The sequence below is a fragment of the Rhinopithecus bieti genome, unplaced genomic scaffold (genome assembly GCF_001698545.2).
Source record: "Rhinopithecus bieti isolate Rb0 unplaced genomic scaffold, ASM169854v2 scaffold_1853, whole genome shotgun sequence".
Lineage (NCBI taxonomy): Eukaryota > Metazoa > Chordata > Mammalia > Primates > Cercopithecidae > Rhinopithecus > Rhinopithecus bieti.
The window spans coordinates 4,080,774-4,102,865 of record NW_016804151.1 but is presented as its reverse complement, the minus strand read 5'-3'; the positions used below and the strand labels follow the sequence as shown (position 1 = coordinate 4,102,865).

The following is a 22,092-nucleotide window of genomic DNA, read 5'->3' as shown; positions in this document are numbered from 1 at the left end:
GAGTTAAAAGTCAAATTTAATTTTTTTTTCCCCATTTTTTTCTAGTTTTTTTACCGTTTTTTTTTTTTTTTTTTGAGATGGAGTCTTGCTGTACTGGCCAGGCTGGAGTGCAGTGGCCTGATCTCAGCTCACTGCAAGCTCCACCTCCCGGGCTTATGCCATTCTTCTGCCTCAGCCTCCCGAGTAGCTGGGATCACAGACGCCCACAACCTCTCCCGGCTAGTTTTTTGTATTTTTTAGTAGAGACACGGTTTCACCGTGTTAGCCAGTATGGTCTCGATCTCCTGACTTCATGATCCGCCCGTCTCGGCCTCCCAAAGTGCTGGGATTACAGGCTTGAGCCACCGCGCCCGGCCCATATGCTTTCATTTTTACAATTAGATCTTCAGTCTGCTTGGAATGTATCTATATGCCTATTTTCAGTTATCTTACTGTCATTAAAAACCCATCTTTATCCCACTTTTACCATATTCTGTAACTTTCATATGCATTGTGTCTGCTATTCTGTTCATGTATCAACACCAATTACAGAGGCATAATGTGTTTCAGTATTTAGTTACAGCTATCCTATACATAAGCTGTTTCTGTATTGTATGTCCTACCACTTTTTCCAAATTCCCATATTAATTGTAGCTTTAGTTTACCCTTCTGGATTTTTCCTGTGTGTCTAATGGCTTTTTTTTTTTTTTTTTAATGAGACAGGCTCTCAATCTGTTACCCAAGCTGGAGTACAGTGGCATGATCATAGCTCACTGCAGCCTTAAACTCCTGGGTTCAAGTGATCCTCCAGCCTTAGCTTCCTGGGTAGCTGGGATTATGGGCACCAGCCTCCATGCCTGGCTTCAATTGCTTTCTCTGATCTGTGCTGGTTAATACCTCCAGTAAAATATAGTAATGGAGATCACAGGCACTGGTCCTGACTTCAGGGGCAATAGGAATAATTCCTACTAGAAGCCTGGTTTTTCTGACATACTCCTAGACAAATAAATCATAAAACTGTTCTAATGAAGAAAAACTTCACTTTATTGAGCATAGGAATAGACGGGCTTTCAGATTATTTTTTGCTTTATGGTTATTACTTTCATAAACCATCTGATCCACAGCAAAACTAATTGGTACCATACAAAGATGTGTGTCTATTACTGTCATGTTTAGATTTAGTTTCTATTCCATATTCATTGACAAACATATTTCAATCTAGATAGAAACACCTGTGATTGAATTAATGCATGGTAATGCATGGCACACACATTGCTTAAGGTGGTAATAAGGGGTCAGATGCTCTACAGTAACCTTCAAGCACAGGTACCAATCTGCATTTTATGCAAAACTTCAGGTTTTACTCAATTTTTACACTGGTGGAAGCTGATGTCAGTAACTTAAAGGCAAGCAAATACTTCTCCAATTCTTAGCTGAACAAAAAATACACACAATGTAGCGTTTTTATTGGGCAAGACTTGCTTTTTATATTTCACATGAGAATGCAATTATAACCCTTCCTTGAACAAAATGACCAGGGTACTAATAAAACCATCTTTGCAGGAGTGTTTAATAAGCATATTTTATTTAAATAAATCCTCCAGTAGGAAATGGAGAATTCACTGCCTTTACTTAGAAGGCTATGTAAATAGCTATCTGTCAAATTTATATATGCAGCTCACCAATATTCCCTTACTGGAAACATCAGTATTTCCACATCACATCACAGTTCCCAAAAGGACCTTAAAGTCTCAAAATTCCGTGTCTCCTTTGGCTTGCTTCTCTCTTGATTCCACCCATGCTTTATTAATGGTTCTCTTCATATCATCATCTCCATCTTCATAAATTTTCTTTAGAACATTCATCAATCCCTCACTAGGATCTGTTTCAGTGTCATAGGAGGGCTTCCTTTAAAAAGAAAACATATACAACAATGGAGAAATGAAGGCATGGGGGAAGATACTATAATTCAGGTTAACACTGGCAGGAAGTAGAGGGATAAGAGGGAAGACAGTGTATCCATAGAGACTCACAATCAAAACGGCACGCCTAAGTTCATCTTAATGAAAACAACACACACCTACCAAGCATGCACACACTTGGTGCATGAAAGAGGTCATCAAAATAGTAAGGGGCCATTTTTAGGCACAGGGATTTCCCATGATTTTTTTTTTTTTTTTTAGACAGTCTTGCTCTGTCACCCAGGCTGGAGTGCAGTGGTGCAATCTTGGCTCACTGCAACCTCCGCCTCCCAGGTTCAAGCAATTCTGTCTGCCTCAGCATCCCAAGTAGCTGGGATTACAGGCACGTGCCACCATGCTCGGCTAATTTTTGTATTTTTAGTAGAGACGGAGTTTCACCACGTCAGCCAAGCTGGTCTCAAACTCCTGACCTCAGGTGATCCACCACCTCAGCCTCCCAAAATGCTAGGATTACAGGCATGAGCCACCCCGCCTGGCCTCATTTTTAACAGGTAAAATAAGTAAGGATTTGATTTTCTAACTTTTCATTTTTTAAAAGCATGTTTCCTCATAATTTGGAAAAAAAAAAATTGATGGAAAATCACAAACATTACACATGGATGTACCCTGAAGCTCATGTATTTTATAATTAGAAAAGCTCTCCTCTTAAGCCTGAGATACACAGATCTGGACCTGAGTCTTCAATTAGTACCTCTAGAAGATGAACTGACCTAGAATGCAAGTATCATTGAATAAACATTTTAAAAGGTCATTATTAAGAAGGATAAAATATTTTATCTTTTCACTCTAAACCAGTGACAATGAAAACAACTACTATCACAAACATCTGAGAAATTTAAAACATACAGGGGTATCTGAGCCTCTCTCGAACTACCGAAACAGAGTATCTGGGAATGGGCACAGTATTTGTATAGAAGTGCCTAGGGTTAAGAACCACACTAAAGAGCCAACTGTTAACTACAAGACCTTAAAAAGCAACTGGCTGGACGCGCCCTCTTCAGGTAGTTTCTGACAGTTGAAAGCAGAAATATATTATCCATAAAGAAAACTTAAAATCCATGATCTCAAACAATACACTAGAATTCTTTAAAAAATGAAAGTAGACTCACTCTTTTCTTTGCACTCTTTTCAACCTGGGTCAGGTAATCCCACCTTGTGTTTTCCACTTTCTTTCTACACAGTATAAGAACTGTATCAGTCTTGACCTGGAAGAAAAGCGGGAAAACAAATACAGCTTAGAAGACATGAAGATTAGCATGAATATTTAGAAAACAATTATTTAATTAATCAAGTCCCTAGTATGTATAGACTTATTTGGGGTGCTAGTAATACTTGTATGAATAGGCCAAAATCTGAACATTCATGGCGTGAAAAGACCATAAATAAGTAAAACTTGAATACCGTCATATCCTAGAAAGTGCTGGCAAGACAAAGCAGGTGTTAATGGGGGTGGGAGCAGGAACTTCATTAGGAAGGCCTCCCTGAGGCAAAATCTGAGCTGAAGCCTAAGGTCAGGAGAAGGCAGCTGGCAGAGCCATGTAGACTGGCTCCAAGATGGGATGATCTTGGTGTGTTTGAGAAGCAGGAGGAGTGGCTGGATTTTAGTGACAAAGAGATAGTAATATAATAAGAGGGGTCGAGGATAGGCAAGAAACCAAGTCACATAAGGCAGTATGGAGCAAGGTGAGGCATTTGGAAAGTGTGAAAGAAGGGCAACGTACAGGTCTTTAAACAATGATCAATACGACTTCTAGGGATCTTTTGGTACTCTATGTACGGGACTAGTGGATGCAGAAGGGTGCAGGAAGACGGCGAATCCAACTATATTTGAGTATCACCTGTAAGCTGTTAATTATGTATTATAAAAACAGATGGCAGAATGGCATGTCTATATACCTAATGCATTAAACTTCATTTATTCAAATTAGGCAGAAAAGAGGGACTATCTGATTTAGTAAAATTATAAAGGGTAGTTTTAAAAGACAGTTTCCTTATTTTTATAGCTGCTTCTAACTCCAAGGAGGCTAAGTGCTTAAGACCTCCTTTTATGTATAGGAGTATTATGCACAATGCTAACACTACCATTAATTTAAACACTTTACATATGGTATTGCACTTCAGTGTATCATTTCAACTTTGCGAAATAAATTATTACTATTGCATAAATGCAGAAACTGAGGCACAGAGTGATTAAGCTGCCAAAGGTCACAAACAATAAGCAGTAAACCTGGCATAAAACTCAAGTCTCACTCTTAACTACCTTCAAACTTTACTTCCTTCCTGATCTTAATGGAATATTCTTACAATAGCCTATTCTTCTACAAAAGGAGTTGGCAAATGTTCTCTGTCAAGGACCACACAGTAAATATTTAGGTTTCATTTAGGGCATTATGTGGTCTGCTGCAGCCACTTAACTCTGCCATTGTAGCACAAAAGCAGCCACAAACAACACACAAACAAATAAGCCTGGCTATGTCCCAATAAAACATTCACAAAACAGGCAGTGGTCCCTGTTACAGGACAAATTCATTCCAGTTCATCTCAATTCTAAATCAGCTAGGTTCAATCTGGTAAGGTTTCAGAATATTACGACCAAAAAAAAGCACACTCACTTTTTTTGAACTGCCTTCCACAGAGATGGGTTTCAAGAGATTGTTCACAATCATGGAGTAACTCTTCCCATTTAGATTCTTTACCAAAAGATCAAATGACCTGCAACACAATGGTGAATACATCATCTTTCTAGTTCTATGAAAGGTATTCTTACTCCGTAAGAGTGGAAAAAAAGCTGCTGGCTTTATTTCAGGGTGTGCATTTGGCCAGTTAATGCTCACCTCTTGAAAGTAGTTGTAAAGGATAATTAATTCTAAATTTAAGAAGAATTTTAAAAACTGCTAAGAAAAAGTCTCAAGATAAGGCAATGTTGACTGTTAATGATCACCGTCTTTCCCAACATAATGAGAACTCACCTCTCTGTGAAATGCACCTGCACATTCTCAGTGGGAACTTGATGCACTCCACTTAAGGTAATGTAGATTTTCACAAACTTATCTGACTGATCCCATCCTGGCAATGACAACAAAAGATGGGACATAAGTAAGTCTCTGAAACTATCTCTAGAACAGCAAACGCACATGGCTCATAACTCAGGAAAGTAAAATTATGAAAATCCAGTCATAAAAAAATTTGAAACCCAAGAAATTTTCTAGGTTGAGAAATGGAGCCTCAAAGCAGTTAAGTACTCTACCCAAAGTTAGGCATCTAACAAGTGATAGAATTCAGATTCAAATCCAGGTTTCTGAATACAAAGCCTATGCTCTTTTTGTCCCTCAGAATAAAAATATGATCACTAAATACATAAGATTAGTTCATTTACTGCTTTTATGGAAACAGTTTTGTCCTACATCTAAATATCGGTAGCTCTCCACTAAGCTGGATGGCTAAGTATCAATACTGTCTAATTCCATAACCATTTCTACTTCTCTAACAAACGGAATCCTAGCGCTCTTACTTCCTTTCCAGGGCAAAGCAAAATGTAAATGACTCCAATTCTTCATCCAAATCTGACAAACCTACTGATATCTATTAAATGCCATTTCAGTATGTATTATCAAACTACCAGCAAGTCTCTAACCTAGAAGAACTCTGTCAACATACAAGACATACACACTTCACAAAATACCATCATATTTGTAGAAAATAAAAAACATCACAAAAAGCATCTTCTGTTTATCAAGAATATATACATACATATCCCTGACTCTTCCTCACTTAGTCCTATGGAATAGAAACATGCCCCATCCTCCATGACGTGTTTTCACACTGCATGCCTGTATCAAAACATCTCATGTACCCCATAAATACATACACCTACTATATACCCACGAAAATTAAAAAGAAACATAGTGTTGATCAAAAAAATGCCCTAGAGGGTTCCAGAGAACTTCATTTATTAATAGTTTCTTTCCAGTCAGTACATCCTCCGGATTGACAAGTTTCTCCCTCAACACAAATCTATGTTCCTGGTTAAAATGCCATAATCCTAAACATCTTCAGACCAGTTTCCCATACTCAACTGAGTACACGGTGCAATTTCATATAGTACTATATAGTACATCTCTTAAGCACGACATACACGTGCTTTTCACTATAACAATACTCAAAATAGATCATGCCTTCCAAGTCTCTATTCATGTCCTCTGCTCATGCTGTTCCCTTCCTTTTTGACTTGCTGAACATATAACTCACCCTTCACACTCAAATCTCTCTAATTCTCCCTGTTCTTCACCTCCAGAATTATTTCCTCAGCTATGTTACCTATTATGTGCTAGACATTATTAGCACAAAGAAAAACCAGACTGTCCTTGCTCCAGTGAGACCTCATCACTCTCATTCAAGTTGCACTGCCGCTAAAACAAAAAAACTATATACACCATTGAAGGAAAACAGTTTTTGCTCATACTGTTTTGCTAATACATTGTTATGTTAGGAGTTATACGTCTATGTCCCAACCACACCATGAGAAAGGATTGGGTCTTTGTCACTGTTGTGTATCCGTAAGTGTAAGCACAATAGTGATATACATTAGGTGCTCAAAAATATTTCCTGAATTTAACTGGATTCCTCTCCTCAGTTAATTGTAGTGGTTGGCAAAGTGAAACATAAAACATGATTAAACACCACCACCACCACCAAAGCGGTACCTCATATATACTGAATAATTTCAGAATAAATTCCTTCCTTGTTGCTACTCCTCATCTTTGTAGTAAATCACCTTACTCTTGTTAACAGCTTCTAGAATGTATCCTTTCCTATTTAAAGAAAGTTTTATTAAATAAAAACTGATGGGTCTTCCTCCAAGCCACCAAACACACAGACTCAAAACTCATTTAAAGATGAATTTGTTAGATCACTATGAGGAATAGGTTGCTCGGAGGCAAAACTGGCTATAGGGAAGCAAGTCATACCATAATTACTGATTTTCACTGTATAGCCCGTTGTAATGGGAGCAACCACAGCAGCTGGTTTTTCATTATCAAGAAGTTCTGCTTTCTTCTGTGATTTCTGTTGCATCTTGTTCTTGATTTCTGTCTCAATCTTGGACTTTTCAGCTGTAAGGGCATCACGTACTCTTTTCCTAGTAGCCTTTTCCAGCAATACCTTTACCTCTTCTAGATCTTTCTGTAGCTGTGTTAAGACAAAAAATAAGTTAGCTATGATCAATAAGGAAATGGCTTGATATTGTGCTTATCACTCTTTTCAACTTGCTGAAATAAGCACTAAGAATTAAGAGGTTCATCTAAATTTTCTAGGATTGAGTTGCAACTTCAGTTCTTCCCTCTGGCTTATTAACTGTAATTAACTCAAGCTTCCTTTTTTTTCCAAAAGGAAAACTTTGAACAATCTTGAACAAACAATAAATAGGTAATCAAACCCAAATTTTCCAGTTTATATTTGCTTTAAAATATTTACAAGAAACATCTGCGACTTAAAAAGTAAAACAAAGACTTTTTTTTTGACAAGGGATTCATAGATTTCCTTTAACATCTAATCCGAGTGTCATTAGATGTTAGACACTTTTAAAATATTTAAGAGATGAGAGAACACGCAGTGACCATGGCAAAATGCTATATGGCAAACTTTACTGAGGTAATGAATGCTCCATTTTCTGTCACTGATTGGTCTTCATTGATCTTCCCACCTCAAATACCTCAAATAAAAAAAGTCCGAATTTTTAAGACAAAATATTTTTAAAAAAACAAACAAAAAAAACCAAATTTCTGCTTTTGAGGAAAAGTCTTGCTCTGAAGCTGGGTCAGTCTTACAGTCAGAAGTGTAGGAGTTGGTTGCATAGAAGGTGACAAAAGACCCAAAATGCAACCTACTCTTGGAAATTATCTTTTGAAAAAGCCACCACGTTCTCATTTTCTTCTCATGCCAATCCATCATCTAGTAAAGTCTACTTCTTTTTACTTTCTAGAGATAGAGGCAACATTTTATGAAATTCAAGAAGACAATGTTAGAAAATTATTGAGCCTAAGTTTTTTTCCCCCAATTACCCTCTTGACATACTGCAAATACACAAGATCTTTCCAAACAGCTGTTTCACTTCTTACAGTAACTTTACACTCTAGCTTGATACTAGCAACTTGACCAAAAAAATCTTGTGTCACAGCTTGATTATATCAAAAGCTCAATTTAAAAGTCTTTTAGTGCTTTATAATTCAGAATATCAGACGCACAACAGAGTCTGAAAGCCTTTGTTTCTTAATAGTCTTATAAAATGCAATAACAGAACTAATTCTTTTCTTTTACTACAAGTCTTTTATTATCTCATTTAACTCAGATGCCCTAGTTTTGCCTATCTATAACAGATGACATGGTATAAAAAGTTCAACTCTGGCCCGATGCAGTGGCTCACACCTGTAGTCCCGGCACTTTGGGAGGCCAAACGGGTGGATCACTTGAGGTTAGGGGTTCGAGACCAACCTGACCAACATGGCAAAAGCCTGTCTCTACTTAAAATTCAAAAATTAGGCGGCCATGGTGCCATGTGCCTGTAATCCCAGCTACTCAGGAAGCTGAGGCAGGAGAATTGCTTGAACCCCGGAGGCAGAGGTTGCAGTGACCCAAGATCGCGCCATTGCACTCTAGCCTGGGCAACAAGAGCAAAACTCAGTATCAAAAAACAAAAAAGTTCAACTCTGCCCAACCCTCTTGTCCACACTCTCCCCTTCCAAGAACAGCTCATATTACTATGACAAAAACTCTTGCAAACTCGTCTTTTGAGCATAGAACCAAGATGTTTCAGTTCAAAATAATACTTTTATTTTAATGGTTTCAAAAAAAACGCTGATTCTACAACTCCTAATTCATAAAATACTGAAATATAAAATGAAATATAATAAGTCTAAGCACGAGGTTTTGCTTTTTGACTGAAATAGGAATGCTTTAGCAGAAAAAGAAAAGTAATTCAAATTAGGCAAGGGATTCCCCCAATGGCTGAATTCCCAAGCCCTCTTTATTGCCAGTTTTGGCTCTAAATTACTCTTTTCATTATAAAGTATCCACTGAAAAAACTTAAAACTGAGACATTTCCTCAGTTCTGTTGTTGGCAGACTTGAAACCAGCAAAGATCTGCTTTTTCTGCACAAATACTTTAAGATGTCCTAGATGGTTTCTTATCTAATTTATCATGTAATTTTCCTTGCCTTCTTGGCATGTATTTGTTTTACGTATATAAAAATTTTATTTCCCTTTTATCCCTACCCATAACGCATTCAAGCTCTATCTTCCTATTTCCTAATTTTTCACTAGGAGGCATTAACACCAATGTGCCTCAAAAATGGGCAAAGGAATTCAACACACGTTTCTCCAAAGATACAGAAATGGACACCAAGAACATTAAAGATGCTCAACATCTTCATCATTGGGTAAACGCATATCAAATTCCCAAGATACCACTTCACACCCAGCAGGATGGTGTTATAAACCAAAAAAGAAAAATAGAACTCAAATGTTGATAAGGATGTGGAGAAACTGGAAGCTTCAAACACTTCTTGTGGGAATATGATGCAACCACTCTGGAAATAGTCTAACAGTTTCTCAAAAAGTTACCATATGAACCAGTAATTCCACTCCTAGATACATACCCCAGAGAACTGAAAACACATCCACACAAAAAACTTGTACACAGCACTCGCAGCAGCATTATTTTTATGTTAGTCAGGAAGTGGAAATAAGCCAGGGCGCCATGGCTCACACCTGTAATTCCAGCACTTTCAGAGGCCGAGGCGGGCGGGCAGATCACTTGAGATCAGGAGTTGGAGACCAGCCTGGCCAGCGTGGTGAAACCCCGTCGCTACTAAAAATACAAAAATTAGCCGGGCATGGTGGCGCGGCCTGTAATCCCAGCTACTCAGGAGGCTGAGGCAGGAGAATCCTTTGAACCCGGGAGACGAAGATTGCAGTGAGCCGAGACTGCGCCACTGCACTTCAGCCTGGGCGACAGAGCGAGACTCCATCTCAAAAAAAGAAGTGGAAATAAATGTCCATAAACGGATGAAAGGATAAACACAATGTGCCATACGCATATAATAGAATATTATTTAGCCATAAAGAGCATGTGTACTAATACACACTACACCATGGATGAACCTGAAAATGTTAGTGCTAAGTTGAAGGAGCCAAAAAACAAAAGGCCACATACAGCGTGACTCCATTGATATGAAATGCCTAGAATAGGCAAATTCACAGAAAGTATAAGATGAATAGTTGTCAGGGGCTGAGGGGGGAATGGGAAGCAATTGTTTAAAAGACACTAAATGGTTTCTTTTTGGAGTGATGAAAATGTTCTGAAACTAGACAGTGGCGATGGCTGCACTACACTGAATATACTTAAAACAATACCTGAATTATACACTTTAAAGTGGTTAAAAACTTAAATTTTATCTCAAACAAAACAAAAATGAAGTGCCCTTAAATGTCTATTTCTAAGTACCTAAACTGAGAACATTCTCTACTCTCAAGAGGACTAATACTGAGCTATCCACCTGCATGACTGTGAAGTTCTCTCCTAGGGGCACATGTACCCAAGACCTACCTTAAAAGACTTGTCACAAGATACCTAGATTAAGACTATAACACACAAATCTCATAGTTTTTCCTCATTATAAAGAAAAGATTTTGAGTTAAAAAAAAAAAAAAAAGGCTTGGGATTTCCCACTACTTGTTTTCATAAAGCAAATCTAGTTAATGCACACCCAGCACTTAACTGTGAATAACTGTCCCGTCTTCACCTCCCACTTAGGCCAGGAAATGAGCAATACAAGTACTATCATTCCCATTTTCTAACTGAGCAAACTAAGTCTCCATAAAATTTAATTCTCCAACGTTCAGAGTTTACGGAGCTTTAACACAGGCCATTGGGTTTCTTACTATTAATTACAACTAACTTTCCAAGTTATTTATTTTAAAAATCACATACAGCAGATTGCTATTTGCCAATCACTGGTTGAAACACCTAGAAATCATACTTTTCAACAACCCTATGAAATGGATGCTACTGCGACACTGAAAAGCTAAACAACTTGCCCAGAGTAACACAGCTCCTCGTGTGTAGAGAAAACATGACTAAGAGAATTCAAGTGCTAGCACCGAAAACTTCTCACCCTCCAACCGCCCTCTACCATAAACGACACTCATGTTTGCACCCAGCTTTGCTTGAATGAAGCTTCCTGTCTTCTGCCTGGGAAACCAGCGCAGAAAGGGCCTGAGGAACACGCGCAGGGGGCCGCTCGCTCAGACCCACTCCCCGCATCGCCTGCACGGAGAATCGCCGCACACCCCTGCTCCGGCCCGGCAGGCGGGTGGGGTGCGAGGCCGAGGTGAAGAGCGGGGAGCCGACCGCGCAGGAAGGGGCGAGTGAGGCGTCCCCAGGGAAGGCGGCGCGCCGACTGCCGCGGCAGCGGGTCGCCGCAGGGCGGCTCAGCCCACGGAAACAGCGGTGGGGCGGGAGGATGGCGCTGCAGCTCCAGCCGGGGAGCATGAGGAAGATGGGGCCGAACCATTTACCTCTTCTGAAGCCATGGGAGGCTGGATCAGGCCGAAGGCCCGAGCTGCAGCCGCGCAGAGGAGGGAACAGGAAACGCCACGCCGAGCCCTCAAACCGAGCGCAGACGCCCACTCGCACGAGTCGCGGCGCCGCAGCCCGCGCGCACACCGACCTTGCGCGAGATCGCGGCCCGCCTCCCGCACGCGACGGATCTGGAACCTTCGCGAGGCCGCCGCCGCCACCGCCCACCGCGAGCACGCTCCACCCGCCAAGCCTGGCCCCACCCCTCCCCGCCTCGCAGAGTCTGGCCCCGCCCCTCCCCGCCCCGCCGAGTCTGGCTCCGCCCGCCTGGCGAATCTCCTAGCAACGCTCAAGTCTCGCGAGCGAGCCGGCAGTCCGAGAAGCGTAATGTCTTCCTCTCCGCCCCGACAACTTTATGTATTGTAATTTGACCGCGCTAGGCCAGGCTGCGCAGTCGCAGCTCGGAACCGCTGCCTTAACCCACCCCGGAAATAACGTACCAATTTTCGGAGTCCAAGTCGGAAGTTGAGTAGAGAGTCACCTGCTTCCGTCCGCTCTAGGACACCAGACACATCAGGCAGCCATGTTGTGTAAGGCTAGTCTCTCAGCCTCCGCGAGAAGGCAAAAAATGGGGAGAAGGAGCAGCCTGATTATGTTCAAACGAGAAAGAATGGATATGTTAAGCGTGGAGGACTCCTAATGGTAGCGGTTTGATTTTCAGTGAGTCCGCCGCAGTGGAGACGTCACCGCGGTCTATCCGCTCCGACCTGGTGGCGTCATCACTGGCCGCGGTAGGAGGTGGAGCTGCGTTGGCCACGTGACCCGGCCTCGTGGCGGAAGCCCAGGTCAAGGCCCTAACCATAGGGCCGTGTTTGGCCCCATTTTCAGACCCTCCCTTCTGTTCTGTCGTGGACTGTTGAAGCATAATTTCCTGGTGCTTTCGCCCCTTTCACCGACCATTTCAAGAGTCCGTAGCTCTCGCCTGGGTTTGGATTTGGTATAAGTGAGCCTGTTTACCATCAAAGAAAATGGGTGAAATGTTTTCTGGGAACAATGTTCTCTTCTGGTTCTAACGCTGCCCCTTGGCGAGACCCCAGAGAAGCCTAGTTTTCGGGTTATTCTAGTCCTTGGCAGGCTCAAGATGTCAACAACACGGTTGGAAACAACCCCTGAGAGATCACATAGCCCGCGCTCGGCTTTATTGATCGTCCAAGGCGGCGACCCCTGAGAGGTCACTTAGCGAGCACTCAGCTTTATAGATCGCCCAAGGCAGCGATTAGAATCAGCAACTCGGAGAGGAAAAAAAAGCTCTTAGCAAAATGGAGGCTGACCATTATCTGTAATAAAGAATCGGAAGTCCAGTAAAAAAATAAATTACCCAAGCGCAACATGCGTGGATTTCACACAAAAAAATGACATTAAGGGAAAGAAGCCAGACACAGAAGAGTTCATATTGTGTGGTTCCATTTAAATGAAGTCTAAAAACTAGCCCATGGTGTTAATGAGCATAGTGGGAAGGACAATGACATGGAAGAGCCACCAGGGGGCTTTTGAGGTTCCGGTGATGTTACTTGATTTAGACACGGATTATAGATAGGTGGGTTCACTTTAGAAATTAAGTTGTAAACGTATTTTTATGTAAGTAGTTTCTTCTATAGATTATACTTAAGGCCCGGCGGGGGGGGGGGGGAATTTGCCAAGGTAATAGAAATATTACACCCATACATACAATTGTCAAAGTTCATGGGATGAACTCCTAAGAGCTGTGTATTTTATCGTATTTTTTTTTAAAGTGGCCAACCAATAGCCTGGAATTATTAAGTACATAATTAAATAAAAACAAATATCGCACTGTACCGAGTGAAAGCTTGACCTAATGCAGTGAACAGTCACCTCATTCTCTTAATTGCTCAGGCTAAGGAGTCACAGGTGAGTCTTCTAGCTCAGGCCTTACATCTTATCATATAGCAAGCCTTACTGGCTTAATCTTCAAAATATGTAGCGAATTAAACGACTTCTCACAACCTCTGTTTCTACCACCTGACGAGGTTTGGGGCATGCTACCCACAAATATGGCACCTAGACGTATTGAATACTTTAAACTGAAGGAATTTGAGAAAGAACATATGCAGGAATGTCTCTAACTTTCTTGCACCCTTCTGCCCTGAAGCAGGACGTAATACCCTCATGTGAGAGTTGCCCTCTCTATACCTAGAATAAAAGTAATATCTTTATCTCTGAAAACACAGGAACGTAGAGATGAACCTGAACATCAGGCCTTGCTAAGTTTCCCCCAGTTTATTACCCTTAGATCACAGTCTTTTAGCCCCATCACATTTTCCCACAATTCTTCATTCTTCTTCAAACCTACTCTAAAGAACACTAAGGTTAACTATTTATTTGGGTCTTCATTTCTTTATGAAGTTTCCATGTTATGTCAAACTAACAATATTTATGCTTTTCTCTTGTTAATTTGTCTTTTGTTACAGCATCCCAAGCCAATGAGCCTAAAATGGGTAGAAGGAAAAAATACTTCTTACCCTACACACCCAGGTCCAAGCCATCATTATTTTGTCTGAAATTTTAGCTTCCTAACTGGTTACTCTGCTTCCCCATTGTGCCTTTAGTTTTCCACAGAGCAGCTTGCAATATATTTTCAGATCATTATATCCCTTTGCTTAAAAACCTCTAACAGCTTCCTATTAGGCTTAGAATAAAGTACAAACTCCTTACTGTGAACTTGAGTGTTTTACGTATCTTATCTCACCTTTATGAGCTTGACATCCGAACCCATCTCTCACCACTCTTCCTTCCCCCCTCCCTCATTTAAACAGTCTGGCATTTTTCTTATTCATTGAACCCACTGGGTTTGCTCTTGCCTCCAAGTCTGTACCCAGCTTTCTCTCCACTTGTAATCGTCTTCCTCCAGTTCATCACACAGATCATTTCTTCACTCTATTTAGGTCTTTCAGAAGTAACACTAAGGGAGGCTTTTCCAGACAATATTATGCAAATATAAATGGACATGTGATAAATACTTTATTCAACTCATTTGTTGAGAGTGTATTTGAGTAGCCAGGTATTTATAGGCAATTTAACAATGTAATGTTAGTATAAGGTGGGAAGGTTAGATACAAACCTGTTAATGTGTCACAGGGTAATAAACTGTAACTGTTGGTGTTATCTGTTCCACTGGAAAGGAAGTAGGCATTTGCATTCTTATTGGACAGAAATCTAGAAGCTACTGTATAGATTCAGTATAGGACTTTTAAATCAATAGTAAACAATGAAATGAACAAAGTACAATCCCCTAGTCCTTGGTTTGACACTGAAAGGACATGCCACTCACCTTTTTGCCTTGTTTCCAAAGTTTGGAATAATTTTCTTTCCAAAATGAAATTATTTCTCATTCAGTTGTCCTATTGCAGGCAGCCTTTCTGCTTCCCCCAGTTATTGTACCTGTCAAGCTTACTCCTGATTTCCTAACTGCCAAATTCAATGGATATTTTGAATTTTTAATTTTTTTTGCTATGACTTATACTGTTTTCTTGGGGCTTGTCAGCAGATAAAGAAATGACCTTCTGGGGACTGTGCAAAATATGGAATGCTTAATTAACTTGTGTGTCATTCTTGTGCAGGGGACATGCCAATCTTCTCTGTAGATTACAGTTTTAGTGTATATGCTGTTGAAGTGAGCACTTCTGAATAATTTTTATGTAAAATTTCACATTGTTTAAAATACCAGAGGGGGCCAGACATGGTGGCTGATGCCTGTAATCCCAGCACTTTGGGAGGCTGAGGCAAGTGGATTGCTTGAGCTCAGGAGTTTGAGACCAGCCTGGCCACATGGCAAAACCTTGTCTCTGTAAAAAATAGAAATATTAGCCAGGCTTGGTGGTGCTTGCCTGTAGTCCCAGCTACTTGGGAGGCTGAAGTGGGAGGCACTTGAGCCTGGGAGGTGGAGATTGCAGTGAACTGAGATCATGCCACTGCATTCCAGCCTGGGTGACAGAGCAAGACCATCTCAGCAAACAAACAGAAAACACCACATGGCCAAACGAAAGATGTCTGTGGTCTGAATTTGGACCAAAATCTGTAATCTTACAGTCTTTTATTATTTTTTAATACATGCCGAATTCCAAGAGGAGCTGACCAATCTCTTGGTATTTCACTTGGGTTCCGTGGATTCCCAGAACAAAATGCAAGTGCAAATGAGATATGATTGGGATTCTCTGCACACAATCTCCACTTTCATAAGTGCCTCTGAAGTTTAGTTTGAATTATATATCTCCTACCTTGCTGTACCTTAAAGGACTAACAGCAGCTACCTAACCCAGGATTAGCCAATCATATTTTTTTCCAGAATTTGTGATTGGAACAATTGAGATGGCAGTCTTCTGCTGGTAGTTTGAAGAGAGGATATGTCAACTTGGTAGCTGTGTACTTAGAAGCAGAGAAAGCCTGTTTTCAGAGAGAAGAATGAAGCAGGTAAGTGTCATCTGGAAGGACAAGCAGAAGCACAATTATGGGAACAATTGCTTTCAGGGTCCTGATAGCATTCCAGCCCCTTGTCCTAGTGCCAGTTCAGGCCCAAGTGTTTGGCCTTTGGGACCTATGATACAGATATCCTATTTCCTTTTGGTTAATTGCCTCTTAAAATTACTATTATTAAGCTAGCTTGCAAGGATTTCTGTTACTTGGAATCAAGGAACCTCAGTAGAGATGAAAATAAGGCACTTTGTGGTGGTGCTGCACAGGATATCATTTTTGCAGGGTATAGTTTTCTAAGTTGACTGGAGTCTAGTGTCAGGTGTAAAAAGTGTTACATAAACATTGGGTTCAAATGAGTCAGAATAAAGTCAACTAAAAAAATTAAAAAGACATACATGGACTTCAGAACAAATGTTTATTACTGCTTAATGGGGCCAAAGGGGCAACACAAAGCATTGAAAACATCACTGGCTCACAAAAACAGTCACCTTGTTACCTTCTCAGTTGCATTTGTTTATTTCACAAGGCTTCATTCACACATAAAAACAAAATACTAATCCAATTCAAGTTCATAACAATTATAAAAGTAAACATTTGTTGGGACAATGTACAATAAATTGCACTTTTTAGACAAGCATTACATTTACATTTATAGAGTGTACTATACATAATACATGGAATTATGGAAACATCTAATTGGTCATCGTTTATAGAGGAAGAGGCTGATCACTAACTTTTTTGTAGTTAATTAGTACTGTTCAGACTAATCAACTCCTTTATTCTAGAACCTGTTTTCATTAGAGATGCCATGGACAAAATAATAGAATTCATAAAAATAGATAATTCAGAATCTCTACTACCTCCTCTGCAAGGGAAAGGTAGGAGCTGGAAAGAAAGAAGTGGGGCTGACTGAGAAACTGTGTCCCTCATTTGAACTAAGGATCCATGCATTATGCAAAATACCAAAAACAGAGAAACTGATACAAAAGGCTTTTAGGACATCTTGGATCTGGGACCATCTCCAGCCTTATTCTTGTGCTTTCATGACACCAGAGTCTCTCGATGCATTTATATTCTCACAATTCAGTCCATATATTTTATCCCATATATAATATATAGTTATTAAAAGTTATACAGTTTAATGGAAAAGATTTTACATGTTAACCAATTGCCAGTGAAAAAGGAAAATAACTTAAAATGTTCACTTTCTACTCAATGATTCTTTTTTCTTAAGCTTTTCAGAATACCACTAATGACAAACCAGAGATGGAGGTAGGAAGAATGGGATATGTTAATGAAATGTTTTTATAGCAGGCAGCAAATTCAGGTGGAGATAAGCTTGACATATTGTAGTCTTCTAGATGCAAACTGAGAACGGAATGCCAGAGAGCTGATTGCACTCACTAAAATCTATATGTCCACTGTTCTCATTACAACTCAAGATGAGCATCTCTATTGAGGAGCAACCAAGGTTGAAGTCCTCATTTTGGTCACTTTTGAAAGATAAAGAATTTGCTAAGGTAAAGGGCTTTGCCTGTGTTAAATGGAAGCCACTATGAGAGAGGAAGTATGTGTTGGGACAGTTCTAGTTCAGTGTGACTATCAGCATGGTAATGAGAAAGAGTTTCATATCTGGTGGTAGGAAACAGGCTGCAGAGCTGTGGTCTGGCCTTCTGGCTTTCATCATTATTTCTTGAAATCTCAATGTGTATTTGGTTGTGTGGTACCCAGGGAAACAAAAGAAGCAGAGATACTCTATATAAAATTCTTCCAATTAAACACATATACAAACCTAATAGTGTTCAAATCATAAAACAGAATTTCTTCACTCTCTCACTTGTAATTGGAGCAAAGGAGTCAGTATTTTGGAGTGTTTTCAAGGGCAAGTTATACAATATAATCATCTTGCTAATCAAGTAAAAGTATTCTTTCCCAGAAGATGAAACAAAACCAAGACATTTAATTTTAAAAGTTTTTTTTCCCCTTCAAGGGGCCCCTACTAATCAGGCAGCTACCTAAGTGTTTGATGCAAAGGTTGGTAGAAGAGTTAGTAGACTGATTTTAGTGAAAGTAAAAGAAGGCTTAAACCCCTACATCAGTTACACATGTGATTCTCCTTCTGGGTGACTGGCTGACTCCTTTAAGGATCTAACTCTATCTCCTCTGCCCAAATCTGTGTTGTTTTCTCTTGGTTTTCTCACTTCAGCTGGGAAATACAGCAACTAACTATTAACTGGAAAATATTTTAAGAAAATGGAGCAGGCATTGGAGAAAAATAAATATTAATACACCCTAGAAAAAAATGAAACAAGATACATAGTATTAAATATCCCCACATCCATACAAAGGTCACTTTTCTACTTTACTCAGAACATTTCAGAAAGCCAATGAAGAAGAAAGTACTAATTTAACAGCTGGGAGAGGGGCAGGAGAAGACACCAGTTGAATGGCATTCCTATTAGTGTTCCTGATAGGCACTCATAAATAAACAGAACATTAAGTAACTGAGAATTTCTTTGCATTAAATTATATGTAACTAAATATAACCAAATTTTGACATGGTTCAGGATGTGGGAAGCTAGCAAACATATGCACTGCAAAATCCAGCTTGGTTTCTTTCAGATTTAAAGAATGTGTTAAGATTCTCAAGATATAAAAGCTGATGAACTGAATTATGAAGTTGAATTTCATTCATTCATTTTTTCTACAGAATTTAATGAAAATAGAAATGAACAATTCTTAGATATTACAAATACTAGATTTTCAGAGGAATGTTTTATACAGAGCACATCCTAGGAAAGGATGAAAAACACTAGAATATTTTGAAACTTTCCTGGATATTTGGCTGGTTCATCTCTTCTAAATGAAATTCAATAGAAGAGATGCAATTCTCAAATATATCTCAAAATAAGTGAAATTAAAACTAGTAGTTAACTTCATGCTGGGATGCATGAGTTTTCAAACAATAGACAGTGAAGGACATATTGTTTGGAATATTGCTATTATAACATATTGTATGAACAATCATATCACATACCAAATTCTGAATTTTCTTTGTTTCTAGTCTTTACTATTGCTGCTGACTCAAAGGCATGGCAGTGAGGGAGAGTTTAGGCTTATGGTACCAACAGGCATATCCAAGTATGATATGGGGCTGGAGAATAAAAAAAACAACAACTATGTATTGCCCTTACAATCTTTTGAAAGAGCTAAAAGAAAACTCAAAAGATGGACTTATCAAACTTGAGAGGTATGTACCTTGTGATTTTTCTTTTTTGAGACAGAATTTTGCTCTTGTTGCCCAGCCTGGAGTGCAATGGCGTAATCTTGGCCCACTACAACCTCTGCCTCCTGGATTCAAGCAATTCTCCTGCCTCCACCTCCCGAATAAGCTGGGATTACAGGTGCCCGCCACCACACCCGGCTAATTTTTGTATTTTTAGTAGAGACAGGGTTTCACCATGTTGGCCAGGCTGGCCTCAAACTCGTGACCTTAGGTGATCCACTCACCTTGGCCTCCCAAAGTGCTGGGATTACAGACGTGAGCCACCATGCTTGGCTGGGGGAGGATTTTTCTCTTCAAAAGGAAAGGGACTATGAAGTTGAACAAGGTCTCCAGATAAGGGATTAACCTAGAGCCATTATGTTTCTCCCTCACCTACTATTATTTAAAGAAAATTATGCACTTTAGGCATTCTGTGGAATGTACTTATTTTTGTAAGTTGAAACAAGCTCTGTACAGAACTATGAAATTCACAACACAAAAGAGCATCTTTAATTTAGCTGGCCATTTGATAAGGCAACTGCACAGGGCTTCTTGGAATCAAAGCGTAAAGTACCAGTAAAGCTAACAGCCTATACTAAATGATTTACAAAAACAAGTGCCAAGATAACATTTTCTAGCTACTATATTTTACAAAAAAAAAAAAAAAAAAAAAATTAGCTTCTCTAGACCACCATGTAGAGAATATTAAAGTCAACATAGACACCTGGAATGCTGGGTTATGTTCCTTTTTGGTAAGAAAATAAATTTTGTAATGAAAGATGTCAGAACAACAAAAGATTTATGTAAGAAAAGTATTATCTGATGAGTATAACATAATAATCACATCAGTTTTATGGGCTGTAGATAATATAAACACAGAAAAAGGGGATTTCACTTTTTAGAACATAAAAGATCATTTTAGAGGAAAAGATCCACCGTGAGCAACTTTGTGTATCCTCCTGGGGTGGAGATGGCTCTTATTTGATTTTTCTAAGGGTGTGTTACTTTTAATTGCAACATATGGCACAGATGAAAATCATTCTGGCACTACAGAGTTTAAGATTCTTTGCAAATAATATGTTCAACAACGAGGCCAATGATGTATATCGACAAATGTTATTGTACATATCTAATAGTAGTTTGGTTAGTGTGAAAGGAACAGAGGCCTCCAAAATAGTTTATAAAATAAAAATAGTTTTGCTCTTATCAAATAATTTCCTGCAAGGACTATTTTTATAGGCATGTTAAATATAATTGAAAAAATATTTCCACTAATTTTAAACAATAGCTTTACCTTTCCATGAGATAAGTATTTCTGTAAAGGTTTTATATTCAATCAAAAATGTTACAAATGCATTTGTATCTCTTTATGGGTAGGAAGGACACATTTTCAGGGAACTACAGAAATCGGAAAAAGTTGCCCAACATTGAGCTAAGATGATGTGAGCCTGACCTCTATTTCCCATTTCAATACTATGTCCTTTAACAAAGTTACAGTATTGTTAGTGTTTCCTTAGCAAGTATATATCAACGTTAAATGAAATACTCTGTCCCTGGTTCTGTATTCCACTCTATTCAGCACAATGGCTGAACCTGGGACTTTTTAGGCGTCTCTGGTAAAGGCTCCCTAAGTCTGTAAGGCTCAATATCCACCTTTTACTTTGTAAGTGCCAGAAGTCACATCTGTGTCCATACTTAGGCATACTTAGGAACTCATAAGTCCCATGTGGAGTTCTTAAAAGGATCTGTTAGAATACCACAGCCCAAATGATCCTAACTTACACTTATTAAAATCTCAGTTCCTTTTACCTAATGTATAATCTGAATAGCCCATCTATTCCTGGCACTTCATTTCCAGATAATGAAAGTAAACCAATGATCGCTGATTGGTTCTTTCCTTTGGACAGGATTATCACTCCCCTGGGAATCAGGCTCAGGAGGAAACCTGAGAGTGGTCATGCCTGGCCCCACAGTGTGCTTTATCTGAATAAATCCTGAAAAGCTAAGAGGTTTAGGTTTCAATGTTTTTTTTCCTGTGACAAAGATCTTCCTATCACTTCACTTCAACCTTGGAATAACAGATGTCTCCATTTTTATGTAAGATAAAAATAATTATGAATAATTAGTTCTAAATAAAAGAGCATTTAGTTCTGAATTACTTATTTCCAACTAAACATCAGGCAAACAAAATAATGTGTTAATACTATGATGGATCTGAACATGGCCTTCCATGAAGAAGCTGGAAAATAGGTATTCAACATAGAACAGGTCAGTTTAAATAACATCCCTTTGAAAAGTGTCATACAAGAAAGAGAGCTACTGAAAGATTCTGGCTTGTTTTCTGGCCTCCTTGACTTTCCTTCAAAGGGACACCAGGAAGAATCCTCCCAGATTTCCACGGTTTTGAACATTGTGCTCTTGTGCTTGGGTAAGGCTGGAACTATGTGCTTTCCTTGGGTGGCTGGGTGACTGGCGCTGGCTGCAATGGCTGGGTGCCCGTGGCCGTTTTGATGGAGTTCAGGGTTTTGCTAAACCAAGAGTTTTTTGCAGCTTGGATTTCATTCATAAGGGCTCCTCTCTGATGTTCAAGTTCCTAATTAAAGCAAGAAAATAATCTGAGTTAAATAAATGTTTTCTTTTTGCCAATAAATAAATACATTCATTAATTAATTTTTTAAAATGTGCAGCTTTTTGGAGTCTCAAGGTATGTGCTGTCAATTTTCCTCCCACAAAACCCAGGAGAGATTGAATTGGTTAGTACAAGGATAAAGTTAAGAGCTAAAAGATTTATCAAAAAACTG

The 22,092-nt window shown here is 39.4% G+C and overlaps 2 protein-coding genes across 6 annotated transcripts in view; both read right to left on the bottom strand.

The window, feature by feature from the left end:
* Nucleotides 1-1,002: 1,002 nt before the first annotated feature.
* CACYBP (calcyclin binding protein) lies at nucleotides 1,003-11,988 on the bottom strand. Its single transcript, XM_017866960.1, has 7 exons — nucleotides 11,535-11,988; nucleotides 6,929-7,148; nucleotides 4,931-5,027; nucleotides 4,574-4,673; nucleotides 3,071-3,166; nucleotides 2,365-2,366; nucleotides 1,003-1,887 (listed from the first exon to the last, which is right to left on the bottom strand). Exons 1-7 carry the CDS (start codon nucleotides 11,547-11,549, stop codon nucleotides 1,731-1,733), a joined length of 687 nt encoding a protein of 228 aa, XP_017722449.1. The 5' UTR covers nucleotides 11,550-11,988; the 3' UTR covers nucleotides 1,003-1,730.
* A 4,434-nt stretch (nucleotides 11,989-16,422) lies between these two features.
* The window catches only part of RABGAP1L (RAB GTPase activating protein 1 like), an 808,808-nt gene continuing 803,138 nt past the window's right edge, over nucleotides 16,423-22,092 (bottom strand). For all 5 annotated transcript variants that reach the window (XM_017866951.1, XM_017866953.1, XM_017866956.1 and 2 more), the window contains one exon: nucleotides 16,423-21,884. In XM_017866951.1, the coding sequence (XP_017722440.1) occupies nucleotides 21,732-21,884 (153 nt within the window). In that variant the 3' untranslated portion in view covers nucleotides 16,423-21,731. The remainder of the gene's footprint in view (nucleotides 21,885-22,092) is intronic.